This window comes from Lactuca virosa, chromosome 8, assembly GCF_052849685.1.
Source record: "Lactuca virosa cultivar CGN04683 chromosome 8, Lactuca_virosa_CGN04683_v6, whole genome shotgun sequence".
NCBI classification, from domain to species: domain Eukaryota; kingdom Viridiplantae; phylum Streptophyta; class Magnoliopsida; order Asterales; family Asteraceae; genus Lactuca; species Lactuca virosa.
Genome location: NC_136433.1, coordinates 22,801,056 through 22,816,075, shown reverse-complemented (window position 1 = coordinate 22,816,075; position 15,020 = coordinate 22,801,056). Strand labels below are relative to the sequence as shown.

Here is a 15,020-nt window from a genome sequence, read left to right as displayed (position 1 = left end):
TACTTTTTCCTTTTTTTCTCTCTCTCTCTCTCTATATATATATATATATATATATATATATATATATATATATATATATATATATATTCTAAAACTGAAAAAAAATATAAATAGGTTGACATATCTCTTTCTCTTTCATATATATAAAACTGAAAAATCAACGATTTTTATTTTTTTATCTCTCATATATTTATATAAGTTGATGTATCTAAAACTAAAAAAATTAAAAAATATGTTGTTGAAAATTAGGATAAATTTTTTTTGAGCGACTTTTACTTTCTATTCTAGTATTAATTAATATAAGCCTTCTATATTAATTTTCTTTTGAGCAACTTTAACTTTTTTTTGTTAGTAAATTTTATAAAAAAAACTTGGGATAATGACTTGATAGGGTAAGATACTTTTTGAAATGTACACATTAGTCCTTTTTTTTATAAAATAAACCCTTATACTTTATTAATATGTACACATTAGATCCTTTTCACCGGATTCTACAAGTTTTGCTGACGTGAAAGGGTTTATTTTACAAAAAAAAATAATAAGGACTAAATGTGTACATTTCAAAAAGTATCTTACCCTATCAAGTCATTTTCCATTTCTTTTATTTTGTTGAAATGAACTACCCAGGTGGAATCCACATATCCACAACGAAATTTTTCAAACTTTTATTCACCATGAAAAACAGGGAGACCCCGATCTCCGACGACTCTTTTGTGTGTTCCTACACATCAATGGTAGCAAGGAGGAATGATGAAAAAAACGAAGGGGAGGCAGGAGGAAGTAGAGATGGTAGTTGGCGGCGAGGAGCTGCTCTGGTAGCCCCCTCGTCGATTATTTCTTCTTTTTCTGGCAACATGTCTCAAAGATGGAGGCAAAGAGAAACAAATCGGAAAAACACAACATGTAAAGGGTGTTTGGCTGTTGCTGTTCGACCGGAAGGAAGAGAGACGAGAAAGAGCTCGCCCTTTTCTTGTTGTTGGAGGATCACCCACCTCCGGTGACTAAACTAATTAATTGTTATTTAGTGCCACTTGTGCTTCCACATCAGCAAAAACGGTAGAATCCGGTGAAAAGGACCTAATGTGTACATATTAATAAAGTATAAGGGTTTATTTTACAAAAAAAAGAATAAAGACTAAATGTGTATAATTCAAAAAGTATCTTACCCTATCAAGTCATTTTCCTTAAAAGAAAATTCATATATGACCGGTATACCGGGTATAGCCGGTCACAAGGATTGCATTGTTACAAAAAATAAAGTATAAGGGTTTATTTTACACGAAAAAAAGAATAAGGACTAAATGTGTACATTTCAAAAAATATATTACCCTATCAAGTCATTTTTCCAAAAAACTTTTATCCTAATTGGTGACAAATAAGTTTTTGTAAAAAAGATAAAAAGAAATAGCCTTCTATATTAAAACTGAGTGACTAATATATATATATATATATATATATATATATATATATATATATATATATATATATATATATATATATATATATATATTGCTTTTTTGAGATATACGGTAAAGATGTTTTTGCTTGAGTTAAAAAATATATATAAAGTGAACATAACCCCCATAAATTTATTCATTTTTTCTTTAGTTAATAAATTTCAATTAAAAGAATGAAAATTATAGAATTTTACAAAATATGTTTTATAATTTTGTTTAAATACTATATAATACTAAAAAAAAAGCTACCGATATAACAATATCTAAGGTGGATGAATGGCTTGCTTTAAAACTTTTACAAATAAGATTTTGGAAGAAAAAAAATAAGTAAAAAAAATAGGGAAAATGAATAATTTTAATAAAGGTGCAAAAGGCCCACATATGATAGGTGAGACGTGGCCCGGATGTAAAATGGCTGACACTATTTATTGGAGTTTGAGTTTTTTAGTTCTCATAGCCTGCCTAAATTTAGACTGGAGTGAGCCTTAGTATGGAGTGTAAAAATAAAAACCCTTTATTAAATAAATAGGTTAAACCCATGTTATCATTTTTCAATCACTTTTTCGACAACTTTCATTGCTAATCAAGGACTCTGGGATGGTTATTGACAAGATGAGAAAGTCGGTTATTGACAAGGTGAGAAAGTCAGATCATTTTCGACAAAACAAGATCAAAGACAGGACCCACAAGGCAAAACCCTCATACATTAAATACAACCTTTTTAGGTAGACATAGATTAGCTAGTTGGGTTTTTGAGCCCATATTTGTTTGTATATGGGTCTGCTGTTGCTGTTGATAAATCTCAATCGTCCAAATATTTGGTGTACGTTAGAAAGTTTGGTTTATCATTGTCGAAATGTTTTTACTTTAGTTAAGCCAATCGAGTGTGACTTTTGTGTTGAACTACTAACTTGACTTAAAATACATTCATTTGAGGTATTCGCTTTAGTAGGTTAATCATAACCGATGTTTAAATTATGTGTAAAAAATGACACCAATCAACCTAGAAAATGAACCCAATATCTGATACCTTGTTACAGTGTTACTACTGAATTTTATTTCTAAATTAAAATGTGGGTAGGTTATAATTTGTCAACACAAACAAGCGTTTGATATCATCAATACATGTTTTGCAAAATAATCAATTCACAAAACCATGATAAAAAAAAAAAACTTCAACATAACAAAACAACTTAAAGCAGAGGCTATAGTACGCTTCCATTACCAAATGAAGAATCCAAATAAAAAATAACCACATTAAACTTGTAACATTCAAGATATTAAAACTAACAAAACTGCCACAATGAGCATACACTTTCTCTTTAAAGTTTAAACCAAAACAACTCCTTACCTCACTTAGATTATTCCAATCTTGTTTGCTACATCCAAAGCATCATAGTCTGGAGTTAACCTAACATAAGCCTTCTTTGTTCCATCAGGCCTGCATTTTTTTAAAAAAACAACAAAACTTCAAAAATCCACCATTTTGTCTAAAATTTATCAAACATGTGTACTAATATTGACAATTATTGAAAATAATACCTGATCAAAGTGTTGACTTTCTTGGTCTGGATATCATACATCTTCTTAACTGCAGCTTTGATTTTCTTCTTGTCAGCTCGGATATCAACAATGAAAACCAGGGTGTTGTTGTCTTCTATCTTCTTCATTGCAGATTCAGTAGTCAAAGGGTATTTCAAGATTTGATAGTGGTCAAGCTTGTTTCTTGGTGGGGCACTGATACGAGGATACTTTGGGTTTCTGTCAGTCTTCAATGTTCTTGGGCGATGAAATGTCACCTTTGTACGGATCTTCTTGGCCTTCTTTTTGAATGTTGATCCTGTCTTCACAGCTTTCGCTGTCTTTAGAGCCTGCGCCTTTGCATCTCCTTTCTTTGTAGCATCAGCTGTAACAGTAAATTGGGCAACATGAGTAATAATAGCAAGAAGTCCTTGTTTTTAACAGATGCAGAAGCATTCATACAAATACGCATTGATACAAGTATATATTTGTGACCTAACTTCTCTTCAAATTACAAATGCTTCCTGCAGCTCAACAATCTCATATTAACAAAACAGGAAATTTGTTTGCTGGATGTGAAAAAAAAGGTTGAACTGAAAATTGAGCTCTAATCTATGATATGTATAAGCTTTAAATATTCGATAATATTGATAAACATAGATCGAGAGAAAGGAAGAGCATATAGAAGCGATGGGCTGTTACCTTTAGCGGGCGACATTGCTAGCCGAACCTACTGCAATCCACTGAAAATAATAAAACAGGGTTAGTCAAAACGATGTAAAATTGCGAAACGAGGAAAAACAAACGGATATAGTATAGATCTTAAGTTATGAGCATACATAGTATAGCGACAATCGTATGGATTGCTAATGTAATCTGAAACCCTAATTCAAAAGATTTAAATTAGGAAGAAGAAAACCAAAAACGTACCCTGCAAAAGGAAATGAGGAAGAGTTGACGCAGCTAGTAGCTAGGGTTTCGAGTTTCGACGTTCATACTGAGGTTTATATCAGATTGATACACTAATATCAAATGGGCCGAGCCCAGACCATACACGAATATTCAACTATTCAACCTTGAAAACAAATAAGCCCATCCAGAGTTTATATTTTTAAAAGTCAGACTAATCTTCGGTATTCTTTACATATAAAAATAACTTATATTTTTACGATACTGATAACCATCGTTATAACCAATTTATCAGGAATGCATACCCGATAAAATTGGAAATGGATCATGCACCCGGATTTAGTGCTCCCTCTATTTATGTAGTATTTATCTGCAGGTTCCCATCGGATTTCATAAATAGCATTTTGAATCGTTTGTTATATCATGAAGAGGTTATGATGTTGTAGGTCTGTTCTCTGTAAATTTATATTTTGTTTATATTTTATTGATTTAGATAGTGCAAAAATCATAATAATTCATAATCGGAAAAACACTTGTCCGAAATTAGACGGTTGTGTCTGAAATGCGCATAACTGGTCCATAATTCGTTGAACTTTGGGTCAAAATACGTCGATGTCGAGTAATCGTCAATAACTAGTCTAAATTGCCACTAACAATGAGGATATGTGTCGAGTAATCGTCAAGAGTTAGTTTTAGTTGACATTAATAATTAAGATATGTGGCCTTTATGTGACACAATAAGGTCAATTATGTCATATTCCAGCATCTATTATGTCATGTCTCACTTATTTTTTTATGTCGGAAAAAAAAATAAGAGTAAATTACACGGATGGTTCTTATGGTTTGGGGTAATTTGCATGTTTGGTCTCTAACTTATTTTTATAACTTGGAAGGTCAACGTTGTTTGTTTAAGTTGCACGCTTGGTCCCTGTCTTACCTAAAAAATACTATTTTGCCACTGATATTTTAATTTATTTTAATAAACACACCCCCAACCCCATTTTCATCTCATCTTACCTTACCTGCCTCATCTTATTTAAATAATTAAAAAAATCAATGGAAAAATAGTCTTTTTAGGTAAGACAGGAACCAAGTGCGCAATAAAAACAAACTATAACGACCTTCCGAGTTAAAAAAATAAGTTAGGTACCAACCGTGTAAATTACCCCAAACCATAGGGACCATTGAACGTTCCAGATATCATTGTCATTTTTCAAAAGTTCAAACATTATGGCATTTTGTATAATAACCTCGTTCTTAAAGGTTATATTTGTGAATATCCTTAAAATTTATCCTTGGCTTGTTAATGGTCGCTAAATAGTTGGTTTTGGGAGCATTTATGATTACGTCCCTCGTCTTTTGCCACATTAAGGTTATTCGATATACTTCATACAGAACAACCGTAAGGATGTGGCTAGTCTTCTCATGCGTGAACAACGACCCAACAGGGCGAAGCTTCACAAGAGCTTTCTTTATTTTTCCTCTATCTTTCTCTACCCCCCCCCCCCCCTCTTATTTCTTAAATTGTATGTAACATCCAGTTTCAATATGTTTTTTATTTTGGGATTTTGGACCGTAATTCGATTATGTAAAGGAATTGGGCTTCAATGGAATAAAGTTTAGCCCTTATTTGATGTTAATAATATTGGTTAAGTGGTTTAATCCGTTGATTTGTGGTTTGGAGGCAAAAGGGGTAAAATGAGAAAATGTGATATTCCAGGACTTCTTGCATGAATTAATGAATTTAGTTCGGTATGTTATAAGTCAATAGTAGTAAGATATACTTATGGGGCTTGTTAATATCTTCGCGTACATATAAAGACCACTGAAAACATAGTTGAAATAAAGAAATTATGATTGTTTTAAGTTTAAATGAAATGGGTCAAAACTCATCACCATAAGGTGGTGAGTAGGTCACTACGAGGTGGTGTCAAAATGAGGTGGTGAGCAGGTCATCATAAGGTGGTCATTGTGCAGCCTAATCCCATGAATTTTAGGGTTTTCAACGTATTTAAAGATAAGGTTCTAAATTTTAGGGCATTATATGAGCCTCCATCGCATGTAGAGCTCCTTCGAAGCAACCCTAGCCTCTCCCTTCATACTTTGAGCTTCTCCCCTATTCTCTCATCCATTTTTGGTGTTTTAGTGCGTTCTTGATGAAGGTAGTGTCATTTGGTGCATCAAGAAAGTGTTTTCCAACCTAGTTTTTATACTTCTAATCATTTTCTGGACTTTTGGGAAGTATAAGGTCTCAACATTGGTGCTTACTTTCTTTGGATCTATGTTTTTGAGCTAGTTTCTTCTTGTTAAAAAGTTTTGAGATGTTCTTAATAATAAAGTTTGCAACTTTATTGATCATTGAGGTCCCTTGAGTATTATATGTTTTAGATATGGACTCACAAGCTGTTTTGATGTCATGGATGGGGTTTTGACCCCATTTCGACCTAGTTTTGGGAAGGACATATATTGGACATGCATATCCACAAAGTAAGTATATTTATAGTTCTTTTGGATACAAAGAAGCCTTTTGTATAGTGGTAAATATATAAAAGAGATACATAGATAAAGATGTTGAGAAAGAGAAAGATAGAGATATAGAGTATGAAATATGAGTCATATATATATATATATATATATATATATATATATATATATATATATAGAGAGAGAGAGAGAGAGAGTTAGGTTCAAATGTTTCTAGCAACTATTGTGTGCATGAATGCACCAATAGGAATTTAGGAAATAATAAACAATTAAATAAATCATTTAAGGGTATATTGGACATTTTGTACTTTTTAATTAAGGAATCATTTAATTGAAATCCTGCAATTAAGGAAATAAAATCAATATTTTTGACCTAGTCTCTCTTGCATCGTGTCATATATTCAAGGAATTACATCTTGATCGATTCAACAAGTTTGGAACAAAGAATCGGAGCCACAGCTATGGTGATCGTCTGATCGACACCCCACAACATAACCGATCAAGACCTCGATTTCTTCTTTCTTCTTCCGGTCGACGCACACCACAGAATATCCCATTGAAATAGGAATCAGTTTGCACAATCCTATAACATCACCATCCAATTCACGCTTTTTCTAAAAAACAATCGGTTCAAGGGGTAACTACTACCCTTTTTCGACCTAGGGATTTTTTCCCTCTTTGCATCCATCTCTCGTTCTCCGATCGGCACCCCGCACCTCTACGGTATGGAAGCCCCTGTTTCCCTCTTTTCATCCATCTTTGTTTCAATTTTGATTTCAATTTCAAGTTTAGCATCTAATTTTGACCTACCTATTTGTAATGTATCTCTATGAATTGGGATTGTAATAACCCATAGACCCCTCACTTCCGCCATATCTCCTTCCAAGCGCACCAACAGGTGGTCTTCCATGATGGAACTCTCGTCGTCTTCATCATCAGGTTTGATTTCTTTACGACCTTCTTATTACTGGTTTCTTCTCAAATGAACTATAAACGGGTTTCCCTCAGGCCAGTTCATGGAAACCTAGCTTTGAAATTTCTTAATTGGGTAATCAAGCAACCTGCTTTTCAACAACTCAAGAATCTCATGTATGTTTACTGTATAACTTTTCATATACTAGTGAAAGCAAGAATGTATGCCTCTGCTAAATCAATTTTTACACAATTATCTGACATGGTATCGATTCAAACTCCATTTTTGTTGCTTTGATGGACACTTACCCTCTTTGCAACTCAAATCCTACAATACTTTGCTTAGTTGGTATTTCAAAAAGGGAAGATGGGTGTTTGGTATTTGACAGGGGAATTCATGGGTGTTTGTTTCTTGTGTTCTTGACTGGCAACGAATGCAGATGTGTGTTGACGATTCAACCGGCGTTTGTTTTTGTCGTTGATGGTAGTTCAAGTGAGGATGAACTTCAAGCACTTAAGAATGAGTTGCTGTTGATTCTATTAGAATTTATTTTATATAGATGTATTCTGTTAGAATGTTTGAGAATAATTGTCAACAACAAATACATTCTGTCAGAATAGATTAGTGTTTTTGTTAGATTGTATTAGAATAAATTAGTGTTTTTGTTAGATTGTGATGTTTTTTTTCTTTTTTCTTTCAGAATGTTGTTATTATTCAATGAATCATAATCATACAATGTAATTATTTGGATATTATTAGTTCAAGAATTGATTTTGTGTATTCTTTTTAGAATGTATTTACTAGTTTATGGTTGGCATTCTGTCATTCTGACAGAATATAATCGACGGATATATTTACTAGTTTATGGTTAACATTCTACCATTCTGATAGAATAAAATCGAATTTCTAATTTTGAATTAATTTAAAATATTCAGATTTTTAAAAATAAAGGAACTAATTATCCCTAAAAATCCGAAAATTTCCTTTTTTAATGTAGGTTAATTGACTAAAATGCCTTTATGCTGAAATTTGTGTGATTATATGGTATATGTTATCCTATTCTACTATCATAGACCCTCAGATCATTACCTTTGATTATATTCCATCCGATGATCCAGATCTGTGCATTATTGCACACAATAGTTACTAGAAACAAAATAACCTAACCCTATATATATATATATATATATATATATATATATATATATATATATATATATATATATATATATATATATATATATATAGAGAGAGAGAGAGAGAGAGAAAGAAAGAAAAAGTATAAAGATAACAAGATATTTACGAAGTATGTTTGAAGGTGGTGGAAAACAAAGAAGGTTATTGGTATTTATATTAGTTGAAGAAGGATTAAATATTTGAAATTAAAAAAACGGTTAGTTTTTTTTTTAAAATAAGGTATTTTTTGAAAAATGTTAAAAAAAAACACATTTTACATTCTCTCTCATCTTCACCGGCTAAGACACCCCTCCAAACGTGACATGCCGAGGTAGAAGATATGTCCCAAGCTATCTCAGCTCGTGCCTAAGGTTATATTTGTTTTTTTTCGAAGCGAAAATGGGTGAACTCTTCTGACCACATCTGCAACCCTTTGCAGTAGAATAGGTGGACCAAACGGTTGCAGTCTATAATAAGAAGTCTGTTTGTTTTTTAACCTTTGCAGACTGTTGCAATAAACTAAAATTAACTATACGATAGTTAAAAATAAATCTAAGTAAAATTTTATTTAGTTTAATCATATGCAAATCAAATATAAAGATCATTGTGATGATAAGATTTTTAAAGAGGTTTATATAAAAGAATTAAACATAATATTTGCTAAATAGCAATAAATAAAATTGTTAATTTAGCTAAAATCATGTTTATTTTTGTTAAAACTTTGAAGACGATGATTCCAGTAAACTTCAATAAATTTGATAATTTTAATGATTAACTTTATAATTTATTAATATTTGGTTACAGACAACATAACACAAAAAATATTTATTCAAAATTTATCAAACGGTTTTGAAATTATTTAAAATTATGTAAAATATACTCCAATTGTTTACATATTCATTATATATTATTAAAATAATAAACATGTTGTTGAAAAAAAATTAAAACAAATCTAAGTTAAATAATATCACTTAAAGTAACTGGGAAGTGATTTGAAGATGATGATCCAGTGTTGTGTCAAGCAACACATGCGCAACAGTTTTAAATTAAAAGTTTTCCAAAAAACAAACAACCGTAAAAGATCAATTGTTGCGCGTGTGTTGCGCGAGTTTTTTCTGAAAAAGCAAACATCACCTAAGTGATACCAAGACTCCTCATAGTTTTAAACTTTTAATCGATCATACCAAATAATCTGATGGTGACAACCTGTGACATGGAAAGCCACGTGGATGTGTGGTGGAAATTTTGGCTAACGTGGCAGCACCTCAAAATAAAAGGGGAGGAATGTGTATGGTAGATCGGTAAGTCCTAAGAGTGAACTTGAGACCTCATCCATGTGAAATGATAAGTTTATCCGCAGGCTAATATAATTAGGAATTGAACTCGATACCTTTACCTTCTAAACACAATGTGTAGGCCTTATCGGTAGACTATGTCAAGCATTTTCTTTCCAATACTTGGCGTAGGCTATTTTACAATATATAATTATATATCAATGTATATTTAATGTATATACCGACTTACCGTATATACTATGCAAGTAGGCATGTTTATTTATGTACTTAATATTTTTCACACTTATCACAGAGCTTCTAGTCCAGTGGTATCAGGTGCTGCCTTCCTTCCTTGAGGTCGAGGGTTCAAGTCCCGTGGTGGATGTAAGTGGAATTAGGTGTTAGTTTAGGAGTAGATTATAATATTTGTATTTGCCGGTTAAAAAAAAATACACTTAAAGTACATGTATTAAATGTGGTTTTATATGTGAAAATAATACATAACACAAATCGTTGAGAAATGATTCGTACACAACAATTTATTTTCTACAGAGTTGTATACAAAAAAATATTTTAAAGCTATGTATTGAGAAAAACTATTATACATAGTTGTATATATACAATCTTTTAAAACACTGATTATTGTTTGTATACGATACAATATTTTATATTTTAGAACACAAATTATTGTTTATACAATATTTTAGATCACAAATTATTGTTTAGACTGGAATGAGTGGGAGGGATGATTCCCTTACTTTTGGTAGGCCATACCCTTCTATCCCTCACTCTCTCCTTTCCCTCGCCTAAAAGCCAAGGAGTGGGAGGGAAGCCCTTCCCTCACTTTTTTTTTTTTAATATTTTAAATAAAATTAATATTTTTATTTATAATTTTTAAATTAATATCAAACATAAAATTTAATTAAAAATAAAAATCATTTCATTAAGTAAAATAAAAATTAAGTTAACCCTAATATTTAAATAAGTAGAAAAAAAACCCAAAAAAAAAATCAAACAAACTACAACATAGTAAAAATTATTAATTAATATCCTAATTTTATTTAAACCTAGATACGTCACTCGGAATCATCGTCTTCGTCCTCGCCTAGATCATCTGCATCATTCTCCCCAGCGTCACTCTCGTCGTCGGAATCTTCACTCTCGACGAACATATCAGAATCCTCGTCTGATTCGTCAAACAAATCATCATCCTAATTAATGCATGTCACTTGTCAATCTATTAATTCTTCATTTCAAATTTCAAATTTTAAATTTTCCACTCTAATTACATTAAATTAGTAACATTAGAATAAAAACAACAATAAAATTAATACAAATTATAAAGTGATGTAATTTCATATATTTATTTAATTCGATGATTATAATTTTATATAATAAAAAAACTCTTAATTAATAATTTATTTAAAATAATTGATTAATAATTTTAAATTTTTATACTATGAAAGTTTAATTAATTTTGTAACCGTGGTTCCCACGGGTTATAAACTAGTTTATTTATATATAAATCAAGATTAAGAAAAGATGTGTTACCTGAAGTTTATGTAATTCATGTGACATTGATCTATAAGCATCCATGAGGAGTTCATCCTGTTTCTCCAATTGTCTACATATTAAAGTTAAAGAATAATATTATTATGTACTGTTATTAGTCATTTTTGATTAAAAAATATTTCAAGAAAACTTACTTTAACATCTCTCCTGTGTATTTAGGATCCATCAAGTGCAGATTCTGAAAAAAAAAAGTTCTCAAAATTAGGGATGACCTTCAAGCATTGTTGATCAAATTAACATAAAATAACATGTGTTACATCAGAAATTGTATCAGAACAAGATAGTAATGTGAATAATATGTGGAAAGATAAATTTTTATGCATAAAATCTTTGATCTTGTTCTATGATTTTCTTGTTCTTGATCATGCTTCAGTTTAGATCCAACTCACCGATGGGTTAGTAATACAATCATAGCTCCAAATACGAATGCAATTTCCTCTGTTTACAAAACAATGTCTTACTTAAAATACAATTCTTCTTAACGATTGAATTTCAATTTTCAACCAACCGAACGTAAACTAGCAAACCCTAGCAATTCAATAACTACTTGTAAAAAATTAGCCATGGAAACAGAAATTATAAGTCATTATCAACAAGAAAGTACATTGTAAAGAAATCAGTTATATCAAGAAACAGTCGGAAGGAGAATATTGGGGACAGGGTAAGGGATATCTGAAATTGCGATTTCTTTACGTATTGCCAATTTTGACCAAACAATTAACGAATCAGATCTAAACACACATGAAATCAATCTGTAATCCGACAAGCATACAATAACGAAGATTGCTATAATACGTACTTTAAGAGAGGCGACGATCTTCAGTACCCAATCAAACGACTGCGCAGAAGTCGGCGGTGTCGGTTGCTTCGGTGAGAAGGAGGGCGACGCCGGTGGCTGCAGGGAAGGATGATGTTGAAGATGGAGGCTGCTGTAGCGCCGGTGTTTCGGAGGCGGTGTGAACCAAATAAGAAGAAAATATAAAACGATGTAGGGATTGAAGGCTAAAAGTACACACAATGAAATCGTTCAAGCTCTTCGTAAATAAAAAATAAAAATATATATCCCTATTCTAATAAAAGAATAGTTTTATTCTCCTTTTGACATGTGTCCCCTTTTAGGTCTCTTAATTAATGCATATTTTATTCTTCTTTTGCCATGTATCATCCTATTAAGTTTCCTAATTAATGCATGTCACTTGTCAATCTATTAATTCTTCATTTCAAATTTCAAATTTCAAATTTTCCACTCTAATTACATTAAATTAATAACATTAGAATAAAAACTACAATAAAATTAATACAAATTACAAAGTGATGTAATTTCATATATTTATTTAATTCGATGATTATAATTTTATATAATAAAAAAACTCTTAATTAATAATTTATTTAAAATAATTGATTAATAATTTTGAATTTTTATACTATGAAAGTTTAATTAATTTTGTAACCGTGGTTCCCACGGGTTATAAACTAGTTTATTTATATATAAATCAAGATTAAGAAAAGATGTGTTACCTGAAGTTTATGTAATTCATGTGACATTGATCTATAAGCATCCATGAGGAGTTCATCCTGTTTCTCCAAGTGTCTACATATTAAAGTTAAAGAATAATTATTATGTGCTGTTATTAGTCATTTTTGATTAAAAAATATTTCAAGAAAACTTACTTTAACATCTCTCCTGTGTAATTAGGATCCATCAAGTGCAGATTCTGAAAAAAAAAGTTCTCAAAATTAGGGATGACCTTCGAGCATTGTTGATCAAATTAACATAAAATAACATGTGTTACATCAGAAATTGTATCAGAACAAGATAGTAATGTGAATAATATGTGGAAAGATAAACTTTTATGCATAAAATCTTTGATCTTGTTCTATGATATTTTTGTTCTTGATCATGCTTCAGTTTAGATCCAATTCACTGATGGGTTAGTAATACAATCATAGCTCCAAATACGAATGCAATTTCCTCTGTTTTCAAAACAATGTCTTACTTAAAATACAATTTTTCTTAACGATTGAATTTCAATTTTCAACCAACCGAACGTAAACTAGCAAACCCTAACAATTCAATAACTACTTGTAAAAAATTAGCCATGGAAACATAAATTATAAGTCATTATCAACAAGAAAGTACATTGTAAAGAAATCAGTTATATCAAGAAACAGTCGGAAGGAGAATATTGGGGACAGGGTAAGGGATATCTGAAATTGCGGTTTCTTTACGTATTGCCAATTTTGACCAAACAATTAATGAATCAGATCTAAACACACATGAAATCAATCTGTAATCCGACAAGCATACAATAACGAAGATTGCTATAATACGTACTTTAAGAGAGGCGACGATCTTCAGTACCCAATCAAACGACTGCACAGAAGTCGGCGGTGTCGGTTGCTTCGGTGAGAAGGAGGGCGGCGCCGGTGGCTGCAGGGAAGGATGATGTTGAAGATGGAGGCTGCTGTGGCGCCGGTGTTTCGGAGGCGGTGTGAACCAAATAAGAAGAAAATATAAAACGATGTAGGGATTGAGGGCTAAAAGTACACACAATGAAATCGTTCAAGCCCTTCGTAAATAAAAAATAAAAATATATATCCCTATTCTAATAAAAGAATAGTTTTATTCTCTTTTTGACATGTGTCACCCTATTAGGTCTCTTAATTAATGCATATTTTATTCTTCTTTTGCCATTTATCACCCTATTAAGTTTCATAATTAATGCATGTCACTTGTCAATCTATTAATTCTTCATTTCAAATTTCAAATTTTAAATTTTCCACTCTAATTACATTAAATTAATAACATTAGAATAAAAACTACAATAAAATTAATACAAATTATAAAGTGATGTAATTTCATATATTTTTTTAATTCGATGATTATAATTTTATATAATAAAAAAACTCTTAATTAATAATTTATTTAAAATAATTGATTAATAATTTTGAATTTTTATACTATGAAAGTTTAATTAATTTTGTAACCGTGGTTCCCACGGGTTATAAACTAGTTTATTTATATATAAATCAAGATTAAGAAAAGATGTGTTACCTGAAGTTTATGTAATTCATGTGACATTGATCTATAAGCATCCATGAGGAGTTCATCCTGTTTCTCTAAGTGTCTACATATTAAAGTTAAAGAATAATATTATTATGTACTGTTATTAGTCATTTTTGATTAAAAAATATTTCAAGAAAACTTACTTTAACATTTCTCCTGTGTATTTAGGATCCATCAAGTGCAAATTCTGAAAAAAAAAAGTTCTCAAAATTAGGGATGACCTTCAAGCATTGTTGATCAAATTAACATAAAATAACATGTGTTACATCAGAAATTGTATCATAACAAGATGGTAATGTGAATAATATGTGGAATGATAAATTTTTGTGCATAAAATCTTTGATCTTGTTCTATGATTTTTTTGTTCTTGATCATGCTTCAGTTTAGATCCAATTCACTGATGGGTTAGTAATACAATCATAGCTCCAAATACGAATGCAATTTCCTCTGTTTTCAAAACAATGTCTTACTTAAAATACAATTCTTCTTAACGATTGAATTTCAATTTTCAACCAACCGAACGTTAGCAAACCCTAGCAATTCAATAACTACTTGTAAAAAATTAGCCATGGAAACAGAAATTATAAGTCATTATCAACAAGAAAGTACATTGTAAAGAAATAAGTTATATCAAGAAACAGTCGGAA

At 30.9% G+C, this 15,020-nt stretch overlaps 1 protein-coding gene across 2 annotated transcripts; it reads right to left on the bottom strand.

Annotated features, from left to right (window-relative positions):
* Window positions 1-2,650: 2,650 nt before the first annotated feature.
* On the bottom strand, window positions 2,651-3,999 carry LOC145133065 (large ribosomal subunit protein uL23). Of its 2 annotated transcripts, none has more exons than XM_079068006.1 (4): window positions 3,909-3,999; window positions 3,681-3,721; window positions 3,000-3,363; window positions 2,651-2,898 (listed from the first exon to the last, which is right to left on the bottom strand). In XM_079068006.1, exons 2-4 carry the CDS (start codon window positions 3,694-3,696, stop codon window positions 2,814-2,816), a joined length of 465 nt encoding a protein of 154 aa, XP_078924132.1. In that variant the 5' UTR covers window positions 3,697-3,721; window positions 3,909-3,999; the 3' UTR covers window positions 2,651-2,813. The 2 variants fall into 2 exon arrangements, with proteins under 2 accessions (XP_078924132.1, XP_078924133.1); XM_079068007.1 differs by having other exon boundaries at window positions 3,818-3,910.
* Window positions 4,000-15,020: the final 11,021 nt, after the last annotated feature.